The sequence below is a fragment of the Xyrauchen texanus genome, chromosome 18 (genome assembly GCF_025860055.1).
Source record: "Xyrauchen texanus isolate HMW12.3.18 chromosome 18, RBS_HiC_50CHRs, whole genome shotgun sequence".
Classification (NCBI taxonomy): domain Eukaryota; kingdom Metazoa; phylum Chordata; class Actinopteri; order Cypriniformes; family Catostomidae; genus Xyrauchen; species Xyrauchen texanus.
The window spans coordinates 26,059,630-26,081,140 of NC_068293.1; the positions used below are offsets into that span (position 1 = coordinate 26,059,630).

The 21,511-nt window shown below is 36.5% G+C and overlaps 1 protein-coding gene across 2 annotated transcripts in view; it reads right to left on the reverse strand.

The window, feature by feature from the left end:
- Positions 1 to 21,511, reverse strand: part of kcnh3 (potassium voltage-gated channel, subfamily H (eag-related), member 3) — a 150,142-nt gene that overhangs the window by 59,900 nt on the left and 68,731 nt on the right. The window contains exons 1-2 of one of the 2 annotated variants that reach the window (XM_052148850.1): positions 7,422 to 7,558; positions 1,546 to 1,779 (exon numbers count right to left, since the gene is read on the reverse strand). In XM_052148850.1, the coding sequence (XP_052004810.1) occupies positions 1,546 to 1,675 (130 nt within the window). In that variant the 5' untranslated portion in view covers positions 1,676 to 1,779; positions 7,422 to 7,558. Of the gene's footprint in view, positions 1 to 1,545; positions 1,780 to 7,421; positions 7,559 to 21,511 lie in introns of those variants that run through there. The other variant, XM_052148849.1, reaches the window with a different exon arrangement.

The window sequence follows — 21,511 nt, forward strand, 5'->3', positions numbered from 1 at the left end:
AGTAACCCTCCCAACCCTTATACTACAGTACTACACTTCACACTGTTCAGTCCTCCTGCTGTGTCCAGGTGTAGCCTACTTCCCTAAAGTCCAGATGAAACTCACCTTGGGTTGACATTTCTTTTCACATTATATTTAGTATGTATAAAACTTCTCCCCTCACTTGTGTTCTTCATTGAATTTTCTGACTTTATGCCACTAAAACGCAAGTGCCAACTTTACAGGTAATGCACAGAGGTTGTGCTACAAATATGTGACGGACTGAGTTGTACAATTCCCATCATGGTCTATTCCATCCGTCATATTAGTTTAAATGTTCCTGGTACATAGTAAATTAGATTTTGTCTCGATATAGTCAACATTTTCAGTTAGAAATGACATTGAGTCTGACAAAACGTGTTCTATTTAATAATTTGCACAGTTGGGAAACATACTTTTTAAAATGAACTTATGTTATTGTTATTTCTTTATGAGAGCGGAAGAGCACGTCTGGCGAATGTCGACCTCTTTCCCGCACACACATACAACACAGGAGGGTAAGTGAGAGAGTTAACTTTGAAAGAGTGTGCGCTGCTGCTCTCAAACAGAATAATCACAGGTAAGGACATATACTTGTGAAAACTGATGCGCAGTATCAACTACACAGAATGTAGGATAGCACTGACTGTGAGAGCACATCAATATGAAGACAGCCAAATCACGGAGATTTAGAAGCAATTTTTAAATCCCGGCCAGACGATTTTTTTAGGTCTGAAAATGAAGACAAGTCTGCGGAAAAGAGGATGCATTGTCACCCTATGTTATTTTATTTGTTTGTTTGTTTGTTTGCTTGTTTTTCATTGCATCACAAATGCCATGGACTCGAAAGGCTCGAGTATGAGTCAAGTCCAAGTAAAAATGCATCCGAGTCCGTGACAAGTCGATGTCTATTAAATTTGGACTTGTGACTCGGACCTCGAGTCAGAGTCCGAACTCGAGTCCCACAACTCTAGATTTAAATGCTTTAACTTCTAAATATGATAACCTTTCTTCCTCTCTGAATGCAGGTATGCCACAATTAAGATTTAAAATCCAAGCACTAGGAAGTCACTCTTGAGCTGAATCACACTGTGATAGATAAATGTCACAGAAACACCTTTTTAATGTCATATTTATGTAAAAATGACGTCCATATGAGACTAATTAAAGTATAACCATTTACACCCTTCATTTGGCGTGAAGAGTTTAAAGTTTCATTAAACCTCAACCAGTCTGAAATATAAGACACTGTCGATGTTTCACTCATTTCCTGATTTGTGTTGGTGAGCCGTTGTGACATATCAGGAACATTCATTTGTTTGATTCCCAAAAGATTATTAGCCCAAAATGCATCAAATATCCACCAGAAACTTTGTACCATACACGTTTCTTTGACATAGCATTTGTGGAACACACTAATCCTAATCTTGCATAATATTCAGGATAGTATTGTTCCATTTGATTAATAAAGAAGTCTCTCACGCTATATGCTTTCATTTCTTTTCTGTCAATTTCAGTGTCTCCTACCTCCTTTTTTGTAGAAAACCAGTTCTGTCTTGAACTCCCGCCTTTCGTCCAGTGCGCCCTGGATCTGTGCCAACAGCCTATCACTGGTCTCCGGTCCATACAGGAAATGACACGCGCAGCTCTTCTGCATGAGTTCTGCCCGAGCATAGCCAGTGAGTTCGCAGAATCCGTCAGAACAATACACAATGGGGTAGAGAGACTGAACCTGCGCATTCCCCAGCACAAAGTTACTGTCTGTGTAAAGAATAACAACAGAGAGAAATAAATAAAAGCCTTGCATAAGAAATCCAACAAAGTTCTTTCATCAATCAACATTTTCTACAATATATAGAGAAAGAAATATTGACTACACAGTTCACTGTTTTTCAGATGGACATAATTTTACCATTTAGGGATACTGTGAAAAGAAAAACATAAGGTAAGCAGAAATATCTTCATTGCAGTGAATTCCTAAAGATCTTTCCCCCAGCTCTGTTATCAAACTTACCCCGGACTCACTGGTGCATAAACAATGCTTTAAGGTTTCAACCAAGGGCATAGCCAGGAAATTACTTTTGGGTGGGCCTCAATTAAAATGGATGGGTTTATTTTTTTATTTTTTGAACACAATTTCCTTTATAACAAAAGGCAGCACATTCAGACAGTTCTTTCACACTTTCAGAAATCTGAATTGATGCATTTTTTAAAACAATTTTAAAAATAAAGACTACATACAGGCATAAAATGTCTGTAATATTCTGGGTTGGCCTGGGTCTAATTTGGGTGGGCCCTGGTCCACCCCAGCCCACCCTTGGCTACGTCAGTTTCAACAAAACTTTAGACACTAACTTTACCTTACTGTGAATCTGTTTTGACTGCTGCAATTTTCAGTGGAGGAAAACACCAGTGTAATGATAGCAAAATCAATGTGTTTCAAGCGAAAAATATATAGGTGTGGTTGAAGTTTTAGTTGATATTTGGTACTGTTTTCTGATATTTCTAATATTTAGAAATAAAGGTGGAGTTGGGGTGAAGGAGGGATACTGGAATAATTGTGTGAGTAATGAGGTAAGTAAATGGTAAACGCTGGATGAATCTGAAAAAAAAAAAAAATGAGATATGTGAATATATGGTTATATTTCTGATGAGATTTTACATACACTGTAAAAAATTAAAAAATGCTACTGTAAAATAAACATAAATTGGTTAACGAGTAGTTTCCATGAAATATTTAAATATATATATATATATATATATATATATATATATATATATATAGATGTAAAAAGTATGATTTTCTTTATAATTAACGGTTCAAATTTATATGATGTTTAACAAGAGAGTACATTTACTTTTTATAGCAATTATTGTTAATAGTATGATAAAAAAATAGTAATCGGGTGTTCCCAGAATTCCCAACATGGCCCATTACATTTCATCATATTTTATAGGAATAGTTATGTTTCTTCTTATTTTTAATATCAGTAATGTACTTTGGGGTGTTCTGTGTTATATTTAATGTATTTCAGTGAATGTTTATTGCATAATTTTTATTTCACATGTGTTACCCTGATGGTGTTTGGTATTTGTGTGAGTGACACTGAGAACTGTTTCTACATGTTCATTGGTCATTGCTGTTATAATGATCACTATTGGTGAACTTGTGCCCTTCTGTAATTACAACAGTGATTAACAATGTATTATAAAGTGAAAAGTAGATTTTTGCAGTTTCAGAAGATTAGTGTATTAAGGTGGTACTGCACTGTAAAATATACTGTAAAACAGTAGTTTTACATTTTTTACATAATTATTCTGGCAACCACAGCTGCCAGTTTAAAAAAAAAAAAAAACTTTTTTTACAGTGTAGCTATTTATTAAATTTTTTTTTTACAGTGTAGCTATTTCCTGTTTGGCCTTACTTTGGCCTTGTTTTCGCATATACAGTATGTATCATGTATGGATGCAAGATAAACCTCTTTGTTGACATTATTAGACTTGAAAGCTGCAATGTTCTTAACGAGATTCAGTTCACAACACTAATTCTCAAACAGCAGAAAATGACAAACAGTCAAAATGAAACTGTGATCTTAAAGTGTGAATGATGAAATGAGTAGAACAAGCACTGACTCTAAAGCCCTGTATTATTCCACACATTTCCTTTACAAACCCTGCAGAAACATGCCTTGACTTCAGACTGCACGTGTTCTGATGCATGGCATCATCAAAAGAGAGAGAGTATAAAGATGAGATGGAGAGAAAAGAGACATTATGCATGAGAAATAGAGTGGAACTCTTTCTCCCTTAATTCATAAGCGCTCATTAAATCATTCCTTATGGCTACGGAGTCAAAATCATATTATCGGCAATCAAATATTTATTGCTTCGAACCAAGGTGCAAATATTGATCCATTGACTGGTGGGTGCTACCCTCCCATATCTCTCGCTGAGGTCTTATGCGTTTAATATTTTACAGGATTGGGAACGGTAGTAGATTTATCTATGATTGTGTTATTTAAAATGGGGTAATGAACTGCAGGTTCATTTGTGAACTATAATGGAATGGGGGACAGAGGCTACAAATCACATCCACTAAACAATAGCACAAATAAGTCAGTGGCGCTTTTGAGAAAGACAGGACAGGGTGTGATGATTTAAAGCGTGAGAGACTGATATACCAGTAGTATAATATTGTTTAATTAACATCGAACAATCTATTCTCTAACAACAGCAGCACTCTTATAATAAAGGCTCTTCAATGGTTCATTGCTGGACCTGAGGTTTGTCATAATTTTTCACTGTTGTAAAATTGGCTGTAGATTATTATTATTTTTATAATAATGTCCTTGAGGTTTTAGGCACTTGTGAAAAATGTTGCATAGTGGTGATGACTTCAAAAATAATACCATAAATAGTTTTAATGTATCACTTAATGTCATACAAAGACCAGTAAACATGAAAAAAGCTATATCAATATTTGGTGTGACCACCTTTGCCTTTAAAACAGTACCAATTCTCCTAGGGACACCTGGACACAGTTTTTCTTGGTGGTTGGCAGATAGGATGTTCCAAGCTTCTTTGAGAATTTGCCACAGTTTTTCTATCTGTTTAGACTGCCTCAATTGCTTCTGTCTCTTTATGTAAACTCAGACTGACATGATGTTCAATGGGGGACTTTGTTGGGCCAATGACATCTGTTGCAGGGATCCCTGTTCTTCTGTTCTAATCTTTATATATTTGTATATATATATATATATATATATATATATATATATATATATATATATAGATGGAGAAAGAGAAAGAGAGAGAGAGAGAGAGAGAGAGAGAGAGAGAGAGAGAGAGAGAGAGAGAGAGAATTCAAAGACCACATTTGTTTCCATTTCTGTTAGCTTTGTGGTCACATGTTACCATATCTGACCACAAAAGAAACATTTCTTCTATGACATATGTATAGAAAGCTTTTCTTGAGTTCTGGACCCTTTATTAATAAGAGTGACATTGGTGTTTCACTTTTTGTGGTTCCTGTTTTTTTGTGTCACAGCCATTATCCCCACATGTGTCTGAGAACTCACACCAATCAGTACATTGCCCATACAAGTGAAGGTGGAAATCTATCATTCAGAGCCCAGGCTGATATCGTTCTCCTCCCTTATATCTGTCTGAATATGAGGGGTGATTCCAGGTGGTTCAATAGAAGTAAAAAAATAAATTGGAATGTGTTTGTTGGTGATTAGTGGCATCTTCCTTGTATTTATTGTTTCATATGTTTCCTCTGCATGCTTTCTAAAGACCCATTTTTTCTATCTGGCTGAAACATCATGTTTATTCTAGTTACTGCTCAGTAACAAATGAAGCGAATCTCACTAACAACTGGTTTTGTAAAGGCCATAATATATTTTCCTACTGTTGCTATATTGGAACATGTCCTATATTAAAGCGTGATTATTGCAGGACCCTTGAGACGGAGAAACACACTTTTATCTAAAGTGATTTGCAAGTATCTCAGTGATGTACCTGAATAGAGAAATCTATAACACAACAGATGCAGTAAATAAAATCTAGATCTTTTGCCATTTTTGCAAGAATCTGCAAATAAATTTCAAATTTGATTTTTGCTAGGAGAGGGTGTCATCATGGTAGTGTATTATGACAACTTAACTAGACTGCATTTATTCGCTACATCTATCTTTATCTCACTCACTCACTCTTTCCGACTCATTAATCAAGTTTAAGAAATGGAAAAGAGAATATAATTTATATATTGACAACAATTCTGATTCGGTTCACCAGTTTAATTACCATATTTTAAGAGTGTTAGTGTTAAGCGCAGCCATAAGTCATTAGCGCAAAGTCAGTGGGCATGGCCATGAAATTTTGCTATTTTAGTGCAAGCATGCTCTAAGTCTAGGCACAAGTAGGTTTGGCGAAATCACACGCACAATGCGCAAATGGCTGTATTATGTGCAATTTAATTCTGAGGTTTTCTTCAGTTATTATTCCACTGTCTGCATCCAGGGCCACGTTAACCCAATGGTCAACATGGGCTGCAGCCCCGAACCCCACCACTAGCTGGCCCCGGGTATACAAGATCAAATATACATTTAAATATGAATTGTGTAATTTCGGCACCACCAAAATCTGTAAAAAAAAAATACAAAATCTGAACAGTTTTTCTGAACACTCTTGCCACTCTTAGTCTGCTATTGTTTGCAAAAACTAGTAAATTCACAGCTAAACAGCATATTACAGGTACTCCCGCTCCAAAGTCATGCAATTGTTTGAGACAGAGAACAAAGTTTTGAAAGCGCTACAGAGCCAGTGTTTACATTCTTTGTGGGAAATCAACCTACAAATGACTTACTTACTGTAGGCTATAATTGTCTTTGCAATAAGAGACATTATTTTAACATCGGGAAAAGAAATCACGCAAGGATTTTTGTTCACATTATAAAAATAACAGAGCATGATGATCCCTGGCACCTTTTGAGTTTCAAAGACATATTTGAGGGCTTGCTTTCAAGAAGACCATGAAGAGGGCACTTTAAGTGGTTTGATGATAGTGGTGAGTGTCATTTAATTTTATATAGATCTCTGCTTGACAGTTTTAGTAGATTTAACATGATTGCATGGTCAATTTATCTATCCTCACTGGTGTGGGCTATTTTTGTACGTATTTCGCAGTCTAAACAAAATGCTTTCTGTCTGTGTTACATTCATACTAATGGCCATTCAAGGGCTGGTGCATTTACTATTTGTACTTTATGGGACAAGCTTCGACATATGTGCCATTGGCAAGTCTTCTGTGATCAAATACTGTATGTTTGGTAGTTTGAGACTCTCTGGGTCATGAGCGAATGTTTAGGGGCATGGCTCATAAATATTAGTTTGTTTATTATGATGTTGGTTAACCTGTGTAGAGCTGTAGATCACGTGATCTAAATAATATTCATGAGCTAGCCATAGGGCCCCTGTTTGCATCCTATTATAGGCTATAGTTCATTCCCTCAATCACCAGTGATATAAAACAAGACAGCATGACAGTGACAATCCTTTTTTACACATGGAAAATGTGATTCTCCTCAGAATTTGGATGTAGATTCTGTTAAATTACAGACAATGTAAGTATTATTAATAATTTTCATCTACTGACACACAAATCATGGCTAATATTAACAGTGATTGTTTCGGCATGTACTTCACTTCTTCCAGACAAACAAAGACTGTATGTAGCAGATATTTACATAAGTAATGAGATAAAATTAAAGCTCATAATGTACAATAGCATGCTAGTTGTTCATAAAAGAACTATTAACATTTAACATGTTAATGTTTTCAATATATCAAGCTAGATACTGGGATTTACTCTGTATGGATTCACAGACTGCTAAACGAATTACCTGTCTTTCTCTCCAACAGATGCTCGGCTTGGTCATGGCTTTTTCCCTCATAGACTGTATTAATTTTCCAAAATCCATTTTATTCCCCCTGAATTCTGGATGAAAAGTTTTTGTTTGTCAACATGACTTAAAACTAACTTTGTAACTAACAGACAGTTTGTACTTTGCTCTTTGCACTTTGCCAGGGGTCTGTGCTTGGGCATCAAGCAACTTTAAAAAAAATTTGCTTCAGGTAATGACAGTATTATATACATTTTTACACGTGATTAAATAACTAGACTAGGGAGTCCCAGACCCTAACATCACAAAAACTGCACTGATCACTATGACAGGATGCAAAAACATGCAAGAAAAATGGACAAGTTCTACAGAGCATCTAACTGAGCTGCTTTTGCATGAGATGTGTTCATTCTGTACAAAGAAATGTATTCAAGTTCATTAATTTGTTCATTCATTCATTCATTTTTCCCCCTCAAAAATAACAGAATTAGCTTGTATTCTTTTATTACTGTCATCCTTAGGGTTAGGGATTTGAAGAAACCCTTACAAATACATTAAAGGAAGACACCACGCCATATCTAAGGACCAAAGTATAGAGACTTGGGATTGGGCTCTTTTGACTCTTCTTGGCCAATAAGCAATCACTTAGCTTCCACTCATAACAGCCTAGAAACATGCTAAAAACCACTCAGAACATCAACAATCACAAACTTCAATCATTGTGGCAGCGAATTTTATACTGGCAAGCACCAGTCGCATGTTATTCAGAAAATTTTAAAATCAAGTCTATGTTTGTAATATGTAACAATGCATCATTCAAAAGTGCAAGCATCATTCTTTCAAGTCATCAAACTAAACATGCAGTGATGATAAATGCTTTAAAGTTTATCTGACAATGAGATTGTGTGAAGCCTCATTGCTTCATACACTCCTATGATCTGAGCATGAATGTTGTTACAATCTATTATTGATGGTGTGCATAAAGAAAAAAAGCTCTATACCCTCATCATGTCATCACGTAGCCTCAAGTTAAGACCATTCATGTACACTTATGAATGCCTATAATGTACCCAATCCTACTTGACCTGTTTTACTCATGTCAAACTGAAGACACTGGAGTATTAAAGCTAAAGTGTGTAATTTCTGTGACACTAGCGTCACCAAATGCAATTGTAAAATAAATAATAAAAATAAATAATATATATATATATATAAATCCAATCAAGTAGGATTGGGTACATATATATATATTATTTATTTATTTTTTTAAATATACCCTCCATCTGCCTTTGTAAACTAATAACAGAAGGATAGTCCTGCCTCAAACTCACGCCATTGTTTCAGCCAATGTCGCTGTGTTCGGCTGGACGGGCCACTCAAACAAACAGATCAATGTCTGAAATAACCACAGAGAGACAGTGTTTAGACTTTTCAGGGAAATCAACCAAGGAATGGCTTACTTTTATTTGATTCTGTATATTATCCTGGGATACGAGGATTAATTAAAAACATTGAATTTTATCAAAAAATTACACACATCAGCTTTAAGTTTTTTCCATTCTTGGTCTCTAAAAATAATGTAATGCTTGACCAGTTTTAATTTTTTAATACTATGAATATTAATTAGTTAGTTCTTTATTCTATAGGTCATGCATTAGTAATTTAGAGATACAGTATTGACTTATGCATTAGTTGAACTGTGATGGCTGCAAAGACTAACATGAGTGTTTCGGCTTCACTTATACCAAAGAACTAATAGTTGATATGCAAGAAGAGATTTAATCTCAGATCTTCTCTGAAATGCTTCGCGTAAAGAGACATCTTGCTACAGGGCAGTAGAACCAAAGAGACCTTGATGAATAAAACAACATGTTATCCAATTGCAGCTACCCATGAATAATGAACTATTCCACAGTGTTTGAATTTGTGTTTCATCGTTTGTTGTGCTTGGTTTGTGAATCAGGTACAAAAAAACAAGTTGAGGGTACCCAGAGCTTCAATTCTCCAATTCAGACTGGAACTGGATTAATCTGAGCTGGAATTAGACAATGGTGTCCTTTCCTGACCTACCAAGATGCTTCAGAGAATTAAACATACTCTCAGTGGGTTGGGGTGGCATAGTGGTTAAATCTCAGGGCTGTCACCCAGAAGGTTTCTGGTTAAATTTTCACAAGGTACAATCCATTATCTATCATCATTGTGCAATTTGTCATGGCACTTAAACCCAGCCTAATCTTAAATAATATCTTCATGACTCACAGGTTGCTACATTGCTCTACAGAGCAATGTAGTGGTCAGTGCTTTATAACAACATCTCATACTAAATTATTTTCATAATTGATCAAAAAAATTTAATAATAATAAAACACACACACACACACACACACACATGCACGCACATGCGCGTACCAAACCAGTGCCTATGGGGACTTAAGCTAGAATAGCTAGAGAGTGAAAAGAAGAGATCTGTTGTAAAATGAGGAATTTTTGATTGATTATGACATCACAAAGACTTGTTGAGCTAAATTAAGCAGAAAAGAAGGCTATAAATCCCCCAAGTACTAAACAATCCTGTGTCCAGCTCTGCACTATCTACAGTAGCATTCACATGCAGTGAATGAAGTACCATCTTAAGAATTCTGACAGATTGTATGAAATGATACGTCAATCATAAAGACTTTGATGAGTGTCACATGGACTCGAAATCCAATAACTGAAGCAGATTTGTGCACTTGGAAATACGAAAAGATGGCAGTGTATGAACCATAATTTCGAATAACAGCAGACAAGCTGCAATTGCTACATGATTACTGCAATGGTGTATGCTAAATCAATACATATATTTAATAGTATGTGTTTGTTATGCTTGCTTCCAAAAAGGTCACTGATTTACCATTAATGTTTGTTAAGCCAATCGCAACACTCTCTCTTTCTCTAGCCAGTTGGCAGTTGCCTCCCAATACACTGAGTGCAGAGAAGTTCACTTGCCATACAGTAATACAAAAGGCTTGTAGTCTCAGGCATACTGCCAGAGAATATTACAGGTTTCTCTGTATTTCTGCAACAATGCCCTATGAACTCAAGAACATAGGTCTAAGCAAGTTGGCTACGTGCAGATATTTGGATAAGTTCAGGTGTCATCAAACAGCACTTTTACCCTCTTGTGCAATGACCTATTGCATGGCTGTGAAGTCATTCTGGTGGAAATTATACTTTTATTATGTTCAGGTATCATTCAAGACAAAGGCCCATTTTCAATGACTTGACTAATTCCACAGTACTTTCTACTGAAAGAGTTGGTACTGCTTTGTGCATTATATATTCAAATGAATAAAATTTTTTGCTGAAATTTAAATTAATTTAGCAAAAGCCAATAATTTGCTGCTCACAGAAATTGGCATTCATTAGAAAAATATCTACGTTCTCTTATATACAGTAATACACCTAAGAATGGTCACACAGCAAGGCAAAAAGCCCAATTCCATTTTTCTGCACAAAAACATTTGTTTTTCCATATGGGAATTGGCATATGGAAAACAATGCCTGAAGAACCTTCAAACTATTCAGATTATTGGGATCCAAATATAAATAAAATTGTAGATCATCTGCATAGCAATACAAATTAATGTTGTGTTGCTGAATTACATATCCAAGAGGTAACATATACAAAGAAAACAATATTGTCCCTAACAGTGATCCTTGCAGAACACTACAATTAATAGTTGAAGAGGAGGACACCTCATTTCCAACAGACACTGCAAGTCTCTTATTCGACGAGTAGGAAATAAACCAGTCGAAACCACCCCAGATATTCCCACCCATCTCTTCAGTGTACTGATTGAAACGGATGATCAATTTTACCAAATGCAGAGAAATTAAAATTTAGCACTTTCCAGAATACTCTGCCATATTTGTTCTGTGGTTTTCTCTAAAACCTGACTAAAACTTTCAAAAAATATTGTTATCCTTTTCAACCTCTAACAGATATTTTAGAGAGCTGATCATCCTCGCAGTGGCAGACCACGTGTAACAACACCTGCACAGGATCAGTACATCTGAATATCACACATTCGGACCGTTCCAGGATGGCAACAACAACTGCCCGAGTTACACCAGGAATGCACTATCCCTCCATCAGTGTTCAGACTGTCTGCAATAGGCTGACGGAGGCTGGCCTAGGGCTTGTAGGCCTGTTGTAAGGCAGGTCCTTACAAGACATCACCAGCAACAACGTTGCCTATGGTCACAAACCCACCTTTGCTGGACCAGACAGGACTGGCAAAAAGTGCTCTTCACTGACGAGTTGCGGTTTTGTCTCACCAGGGGTGATGGTCGGACATACTTTTATCGTTTTATCGTTGGAGGAATGAGTGTTACACAGAGGCTTGTACTCTGGAGCGGGATCGATTTGGAGGTGGAGGGTCCATCATGGTCTGGGGCAGTGTGTCACAGTATCATCGGACTGAGCTTGTTGTCATTGCAGGCAATAGCAACACTGTGTGTTACAGGGAAGACATTCTCCTCCCTCATGTGGTACCCTTCCTGCAGGCTCATCCTGACATGACCCTCCAGCATGACAATGCCACCAGCCATACTGCTCGTTCTGTTGAAAAAACAAAGTACCAAAATCGCTTCCAGGATGAGGATGACATCTGACACAAATAATTGTACTGTTTCAGTTGTTTAGTAGTGCTGGTATCATCACAAGAAGCATAAAAAATTTGAAAATTAAATTAAACTCTCTGGAGTAATAGTGTTAACTGCTAGAAGCAACTTGTTTTACTTTTCTCTGCAGTTAATATGCTTTTGTTGAAGCCCTCATTCTAGTTATTTCAACTTTTACAAGTTTAATAGCTTAATTTGTGGTGAATAAAATGATCCTGTGAAAGCTCCACCAATTGTAAACAAAGCAAGCCAAAAGAGCTCTGTAGTGACTGCTCACCCCAAGATACACTATGAACTATGTATTCGAATTTTGCATTAAACTTAAAATGTATTGTTTCTATACTTATAATCAAAAACTTTAAATTAATAGTTCTATGTGTTTCCATTGTTTTTAATTCAATTATGTTATTGTACGTTATTATACCTGTCTTTGTATCATTTTTGCTTCAAATCAAAGTGTGTAATGTTGTGATACACCTCAAAGCTGGTTGCCTTGTTTCATAGGTAAGCTCCCTATGGAAAAATCATTTATGGGGAAAATACTTCCAGGACCAAGATGGCTAAAAAAAGGTGACAGGCACTGTTGTGCTCTACTGGTCTGAAAAGGTCTAAAGTGTAAAACACCCTTCATGAGAAGCAAAGATTAGACTGCTTAATGGTACTCTGAATATTGGGAATGTGATGCAGCCATGGTTACTTCTTTTATTTGCATTCTTGACCTTGCATACTTGCATATTGAGGCTGATTATTTTTCATTGGCAGTGTAGAAATAATCACCTGTGGTCACACTTGACAAAATCGAGTGGTTTTGAGAGATATCTAATTTGTCCTTGCTCTTCTTCTTGCAAATGGTAAATCAAGCATGCAATTATGGAAATGTCAAGTTCCAAATTGGAAATTCCAGTGTCAGTGTGATTTTTGCTGTGTACACAGTCAATAAAAAATCGAACTGTCACAAATGAGGGGGTTGGGGGGAGGGAGATTTGGGCCATATTCAGCTGCAGTGTGAATGTAGCCTAAGGGTCTCCTCCTACATTCCTTAGTGTTAACTGTAAAGATTTTGTTTTTCAATCTGACTGCCTGATGGATTGCTTTGACAGCTGTGCTGTTCTGTCCAGGAAGATCTACCAAGTTGGAAAGTACAGATCCTTATTGCTTAGTCAGATAGGAACCTTCAGTTAACAGCTGGCACTCAGATCACAGCTGATTACCACTATTAATTTGCTGCTACTGTTTACAAGTGTGACTGTGAGCATATATATCTTTTACACCTCCCCCTTTAACAGACACATCTAATTGCCATAAGGCCTTTATGGCATTACACAATGCAACAGTAGACATCTCAGCAATAAGGTTGCTAGGAATATTGTTAGAGGTCTGTCTAGCAACACTGCTGACTATCGCATACATGACACTGTGTCTCTTTCACAACCGCTCTGGTCTCAAGCCAAATGTGTTCAAACTATTAATGGTTGAATCTCATGAAGAAACTTCCAGGTCATATTTCACCTCAAAATCAAAAGGAAACAAAAATGTTAACTTAACTTGCTTAATGTGGTAACTTAATGTGGTAACATTGTTTTATTTAAGTCAAAAGTATTTTTTAACATCACTGAATCAACCTAAAAACATTTGGTTGCACCAACAAAACTCATATTAAGGGTTAGATGAGGTAGACATAAAGCACAATGGCTCCTTAAGGTGGCAACTGCAGGTAACCACTTTTTACAGTGTATATTTTACACCTCTTTAAGGACCATTATTTTATTTTATTCTTATTTATTTATTTTTACATTGTGTCATTATTTTCATGTCAATTAAGCATATTTCCCCAAAAATGTTCATAACAGCAATGCGGGGGAAAAAAAACTCACTACTATAATTTCCAGACACTATTTGTATTATTAAGCATTTTATAATTATTAAGCTAAATTAAGTTCAATAAATGCAAATGTGATGTACATAACACCAGTCTATCAGTCAACCAATCAAGGTTCACCATTCCCTGCTTATTGACTCCACTTCACCGCTGCCCATTGGTAACAGTATAAAAGACATATATACATTTTTCCCAAAAATACATTTTGACAAATTGATCTGTGGTCACATGGGATGTTTAATACATTCAGCATTTGTCTTTTGAAGGGCCATATGTGCACCACTAGCAATGTAGTTTTTGTCCAGCATTCAGTCCCAAAGTATGAATCTGACAAGACTTCTTGACAAGATCATCAACATGCTTTGGGATTCTGTGGCCCATATGCTCTGAGAAATGTGTCTGTGTATCTGTTTCCTGGTCTTAAAGTGACATTGTTTTAAAAACTACAGGTTGAACCTTTCAGTATGCGGTTCACAGAAGTTGTATGTGTTTAACAGCATACTTTCCTATTCAGATAAGTTACTCAGAAACTCAAAGGAGGCCTAATGGATTGCAGTTAGAAATATGTAGATATTAAGTATATCTCTTCTGTTGAATCTCAGTTTTTATTTATTTTTTGCTCATATAGCTTAACAATATGCATTACTGATTGCCAAAACATACAGTATTTGCACTGCATACCTGCACTGCACAAACATATACACTTTATTTGAGCTAAGCAATCAAAGCAGACTTTTTAAAATGTCATACAGCACTCTAATAATAGTTGTGTTCAGCTTCCTAAACTACACTTAATACACAATCTTGGCAAATAGGAAGTAGGCACCTGTTCATGGTGAGCTCACTTGAATTGAGTTCGCTGCACAGCATGGAAGCCATTCTTCCTTTTCTGTTGTGAGAGTCTTTGAAGTTGGCCACACACACACACACACACACACACATACACACCGAAAGCATCCTAGATTACTCATGCTTACTGAAAAATAAAGGCCCTTTGCAGGGTCTCGAACAGTCAACCAGCCTCTCTGTGTCAACAATCCATCCCAGTCACCAAATTGTGACCAGCCTGTTCACCTTCCCCCACACCCTTTAAAATGAATGAACCAGAAGCAGTTCCTTCATTGACAATAATGATCTAGTAAGTGGCATATAGAGGTGATTCCAGTGTAGATGTAGCATAATTAGTATTGAATACTGATGAATACTGAACTCTACGTTGAGCATGAATGGATGAAGAGATGTAAATTGCAGATCAGGGTGATTACATTCATGCGTGGTCATGTTGACATTTGCATGTATACAACGAATAATCACATGCCCAGCGAGGAAGAATATCACATTACATTGCAAACGTCAGCTACTCCAAATGTTAACACACGTATGCATGTGAGACTGACATAAACTAATAAAATTATCGTTCGCACGAATATGTGAACACAAATGCTTCTAGTTTAAGCAAAATTCTCATAATGCAATTCTATGTCTCAGATTGTTTACCCAAGGGGTGTTACAGTGGGCAAAATAAATACATATATTTTATTGTACAAAAATTTCATGACTAAAGAGAGCACATTTCAGAGAATATTCAAATATTAACAAAATCACAAAAGAAAATTGTAGCTTTTGAATTTTTTGTAGGTTTTGGATTTTTTTCTTAACCCATAATTCCATTGTGTTGTGCCCTCCTGGGCCAGAGGAGTTTGTGCCTCAAGTTCGGAGACTGGCTCTGCCTGAGAATCAAAGAGCCTTTGATTGAACCAACTGTGTCAAAGATGATGAGCACAGAGGGGAGTTTAAATATTGAATAAATAAGTGGAATATGAAATCTGTGTTGTGGTGCCAAATTGGATGTGCCGATTAGGTGAGATAACCTCTATATTTCATGTGCACTCAAATGTTTTGGGGGGAAATTCACTAAGAATTAATTGCTCCCACTGATATTGTTGTTTATTTGCGCTCATTGCATTGTTTTAACAAGATTCACGATTCAACAAAATTATGCTGATCAGTTAACAGCAGTCACAAAATTAGTGCTGAATGCAATTTGCGCAATTTCACATCTTGCATGACTTCACTGAGTGCTGGGTTATGGAGAATGCAGCAGACTACTGCGATACTTCACTACACAACAAATCTGGATATATGCCCAGTTAAAATATTATTCTCCGTCTTTTGAAATGAGCATCTTCATTTCATAAATAACAACATGATCAATAGAAAATGTACCGAAACATCTCTCTTAAAAAAACATTATTTTTCCCTATTATGGTAACTGTGCCAGTCGATGATAATCTATAACAAGTCTTGTTTGTTTATAAAGGAGACATGTGTTTGTGCTGAAATGAATGACGATAAATAAGTTTCTATTCAATTTGCAAATTAAATATATACGAAAAATCACAATATTGCAAAAACTATTCGCCAATAAAGCAGCATTTCCATACCATGTGTTCAAGAGAACAAAATCATGGCAAATGTCTTATGTCTAGGAGTGATAGCACATCGGATATTTCTGGGACGTAGGCTAATGTTAGACAGCCAATAATTTTTATGGCAGGTGTAGTAAATCATTTATGAATGTGCATTAGTCCATCCTTCTGACTTCGCCATGTGGATCTAGAAGATATTTTTCTTTACGTGTAAGATGAACCAAAATTGTCAATAAACGTGCTCTTCCATACAGTTCAAGTTTGTATTTGCAAACTCGGTTATTCTGAAATACCGGAGCCAAAGCAATATTTGAGAAGCTACTGTATGCAAAGATATCTCTGCCATCCAGTTATGAGCAAATTGTTCAATCGCATGAACTGTTGGAGCAAAATCACTTTACATGATAAGCTTTTGTGTGTCTATATAAATTCTATTGGAGTTTATTTAGTAAGTGTGTTTCCGTCATAGTTTATGTCAGTGGTTCTCAAATGTATTTGGTCACGTCCCGCTTTTTTGCCAAAAGTGATCAAAATGCACAAGATTAACAGCCATACAAAAACAGAAGGAAAAAAATCAATAAATAAAAAGTTATACTGCTGCAGGAGCAACCCCTGGCCATGAACACACTGCAAAACCAAATTCTCCATTCATCTGCATTTAAGTAGCAGACAGTTGTTCTCTCGATAAAGACATTTACACTGGATCGTTTTTTTGTTGTTTTTTTTCCAAAGATAATAATACTAATTGCAAGGATTCATACCTGTGAAGTTGAATCTGCCTCAATAGTATATATAAAACCATTTTTAAACTACAATAAACTTTCAGTAAGAATAAACGACTGTTTATGTGATTGGCCCATCCTAGCCAGCACTGAGAAAAATAACAGATAATACATGTCAGCGACATGACTGAAGGATGAGAGGATGGTGACAGGCTGTCCAATTTCCAAAAGTACCATACAAGTCATCCTTAACTCTTGTGCCTTATATATCTTCGAAAGCCTTTTGATAGTGTTTGATACCGAAATATCAGTGTTAATTCATCGTTTCCAACATTTGAAACTGGCAAGCGAGACATCTTTGTTTACATAAGTGCAGCTGAGAGCACACCTTACACTATTACATGCTTTGTGCAGTTTGCGCTGCAGAACCTTCCAAAAGTTTACACAAAGCAGGAGAAAAAGTAGAGGTGTAGAAATTGCACACATTGGTTCTTGCGTGTATTTTGACTATTTTTGCTGAATGTGTGAATGTGATTTGAGAACGAGTCAGTCTTCCGCACTCCCCTTACAATACCATCTCGCCCCCCACCTCACACTTTGAGAACTACTGGTTTATGTACTTCTTAATGCACAAAATTTATATTTAATACACTATATAAATTTTTCCAGCAAATTACATAATTTGAAGCTGAATTTTGTAACTTTTTTGATGTTAAAATATTGTCTCCTAACCCAGTTTAGTATGCAGAGGTAACTAAGTAGGTAGGTTGATTTCCTCAAAAAATTTAAACACTGTGTCGCTGTGGCACTATTACAATTTTTCTGTTTGTTTGAGCGGCCCATCCAGCCTAACACAGCAACATTGACTCTTTCAATGGCGTGAGTTTGGGACAGGACTATCTGTTTGTTCAATCAATGGCCGAAGGGTGGAGTGTTCGGGAAATCTGTCGGACAACGATGTTTTTGTTTTACAATTCCATTTTCTGGTGCGAGTGGCACAGAATTTTACACACTTCAGCCTTTAATAATTCTTGCAAAACACTTGCAAAGCACATTTAGCACCAGATTAAACTGGACTGTAGGTAATCAGTGAATAAAAAGCAGGTTTTTGCACTGTAAAACACTGCCCAGAAGTGGATCAACTGTTTAGTGATTTCGCCCCTTTTGTGTTCAAGTATATCGTTATGATATCGTAACACTGACCATCCATAATATCTGAAGACTGAAGGGGATATATAAATACCGACAACTTGTTGTTTTGCCATTTCTTCCACCTCGTCTCATTCTAAAAACAGAGCGTGAAAAAAAAAATGCAGACAGCAGGCAATTTATTAGTGCTGTACCACAGCAAGTTGCGTGGCACTTTGGCAACATAATTACCAAGCTGACTGCCCAGGTCTCTCTCTCGTTCCTTCTCTTTCTTTCTAAAACACAAAGCTCTGTCACTGGCCCCAAGAGCCCTGGAAGAACTATGGGGACGGCCCCCACTCACTGCTGATTATAGCCTAGAGAGTGAGAAAGAGAGCGAGAGAGAGCGAGAGAGAGTTTATGTGAGTTTGCGAGTGAGCGAATGTGAGAAGAGAATATAACCATGGTGTTAAAGCATATGCATATAAGTATGGGTTGTGAGTGTGTGTGTGTGTGTGGGTTTGGGTGGTTTACGAGGACTTTATTTTAGGTTACAAACTGGTAATTACAAGGGTATTATGCTGTAAATGTGGTTTATGAAGACATTTCTAGTGTCCCCATAATTCAAATTGCTTAAAAAACATACTAAATAATGTTTTTGTTTTTTTTTGAAAGCAGAAAAGCAGAACGTTTTTTTGTGAGGGTTAGGTTTAGGGGTAGGGCTAGGGGATATAATCTTTAGTTTGTACAGTATAAAAATCATTATGTCTATGGAGATTTCTTATAAGGATAGCCTCACCAACATGTACGTGTGCACGTGCGTGTGTGTGTGAGTGAGAGAGAGAGAGAGAGAGAGAGAGAGAGAGAACAGAAAATGAATCATCTGACTGATTAATATTTTCATTCAAATTAGCTCAATTCTGTGATCCTTAAAGGAACAGCGCAGTAGATTTTCTACTATTCATGATAACTGTCCTGAGTTCTCTGACAGACAACATTGAGGGTCTTATTTGTTAGGCAGATCCTATTTGCACAATGGAATATGCTATTTACACCCAGTACCCAACCCAAGTGCAAATAGTTTCATACACTATTTGCACCCAGATTTTAAACTACATCAACCCTTACCCCTAAACGAACCTTATGAAAAATAACCTTGGTTTTACTACAGTAACCATGGCTTCATGCGATCGACAGACCCCACCTCCAGATCAAATCCTTCTCTGCACACCTCGAAATTCACCATGACCAAATCACTGCGATGAAATCAACTTATATATAAATTTGTATCTATTATTTTAACTAATATTAAAGGAAATATTAAGAGTAGTTAACTATTTTTCAAAACAAATGTATCGTGTTTGGAATGTAAGAGTTTGCCTTTACATGAGGAGAGCAATGGGTGAATTCATTTTGTTGTTATCATTTGTTTTAAGATATAAAATGTATGATTAAAACATGTACTTTTTTCGAGTGGGAATTTTAAGAGGCCTTTACACAAAGGATTGTAAATCAATTTTGAAAAAGGATGGAAAGAGGGGATCAAGTGACATCGTAAAAAACATTTCTGATTGGCTCAAGACACCTTTAGGGTGCGGCCAACCTCAACTCAACAAAACCTCCCCTCCTAGGATGAATTCTCTTCTCTCCAATTTTCTCTTGGCTCTTGCTCTCCTCTTAGCCCTTCATAGGCTGACTTTGCTTTGGTGCCCCTCTGCCCAGGTTCCGCACAATGTAAAGTTCAGGAATGCTTGAAAGCAAAGTTCCAAGAGGAGTTCTCTACTCTGCTCTACGACTCATACACGTGACAGGGACTCACGAGTGTCCCTTGTGGGAGGCCTCACTTCAAAGTCCTACCTGATCATTCCAATACCAAACCATCTGGCATTCAAAAACAAAGATGGAGAACAACCAGAACTTTCTACCTACCCAGCCAAACATCCAAAAAAGCAAAGTAATGCAACAAAACAAAACACAATGCAACGAAATGCAAGTACACCACCAGACTTTTGCTAAAAAGGGCTGGTGTTTTATTTAAATACTTCGGGTAACCTGTTTTCAAATCGAGGTACAATAAATTAAGTATTGATGGTTTTCAAAGGCTTGACCTATGGACCACATAAAGTTACATTTCCGCTGTAACAGGTTCCATTCACCTTCTGTTACAGCTCATTCACCATCCTTTTTATTTATGTTTGTTAGTTTAGTTTTTATGTTGTAGATGAGAAATACAGTCTTGTTTGTATTCAAAGAGGATTTGACTGTGGTATATTTTGATAAATAATCTCGTCAATTGATTCTTAAAGGTCTATGCTCCAAGTTTTAATACTATTTCAACATATTTTTGATACTATTTTGATGGGCTTGAGAATAGTATTACTCTAAAGAGTTAACAGATGTGTCATATCAACTCAGCATGGCAGAGTGATCCGACGTACACCTTAATTCTTTCAATATTCCCCGAATAATTCCATTCTTGAGCTAAATTTTCTCATATATAAATTGTGAGCAGATACAATGAGCCTGTTATATAAAATATTTAATGGTGGTGAATTTTTATTCAGATTTCTAGTCTGATCATTTGTCATATATCCTTAATATAATGGTGGCCGAATGCAGCCGAGATTAAATTAAACTAATTTACATAGAACATTTTTACATATTATTGGTGATGAATACTGACAGTTTTAAATAAATTTGCTAATTTCCCACAGAGTGGAGATGGAAAAAGATGGAAAAAGAGTGGGACAAAACGCAGTTTCGATCCGCGGCCCCTAGGACGATAGTACATATTCACACACCATCTTTACACCCCACGCCACTACATCTATTGGTTAGTTTGTCGTATATTTCTGTCTAGAGTCTAGACGCAAGTGGGTTTGGTGAAATTGTGCCCGCAGAGCACTAATGGGCTAATGTTAAATGTCTGGCATATTTCTAGTGGCACACTCCTTTTATATGCATGGAAAATGTGGTTCTTGTCAGGACTTGAATGAAGGCTCTGTTAAATTATGGAAAATGCAAGCATTATTAATCAAACTGATTTACTGACACACAAATCATGGCTAGTATTAACAGTGATTGTATCGGCCTTATAGGTTGGGCTGTGGATCAAGGGAACATTATTTTTCACTGTTATCAGTTGATTTTGGTTTAAAATTTAATTAATTTACTGAAAAACACACACACAAAAAAATTCTAATTCAAATTACATTTCAAGCGAAGTGGTCTAAAAAAATTATATATAAATAACCACCACCCCAAATC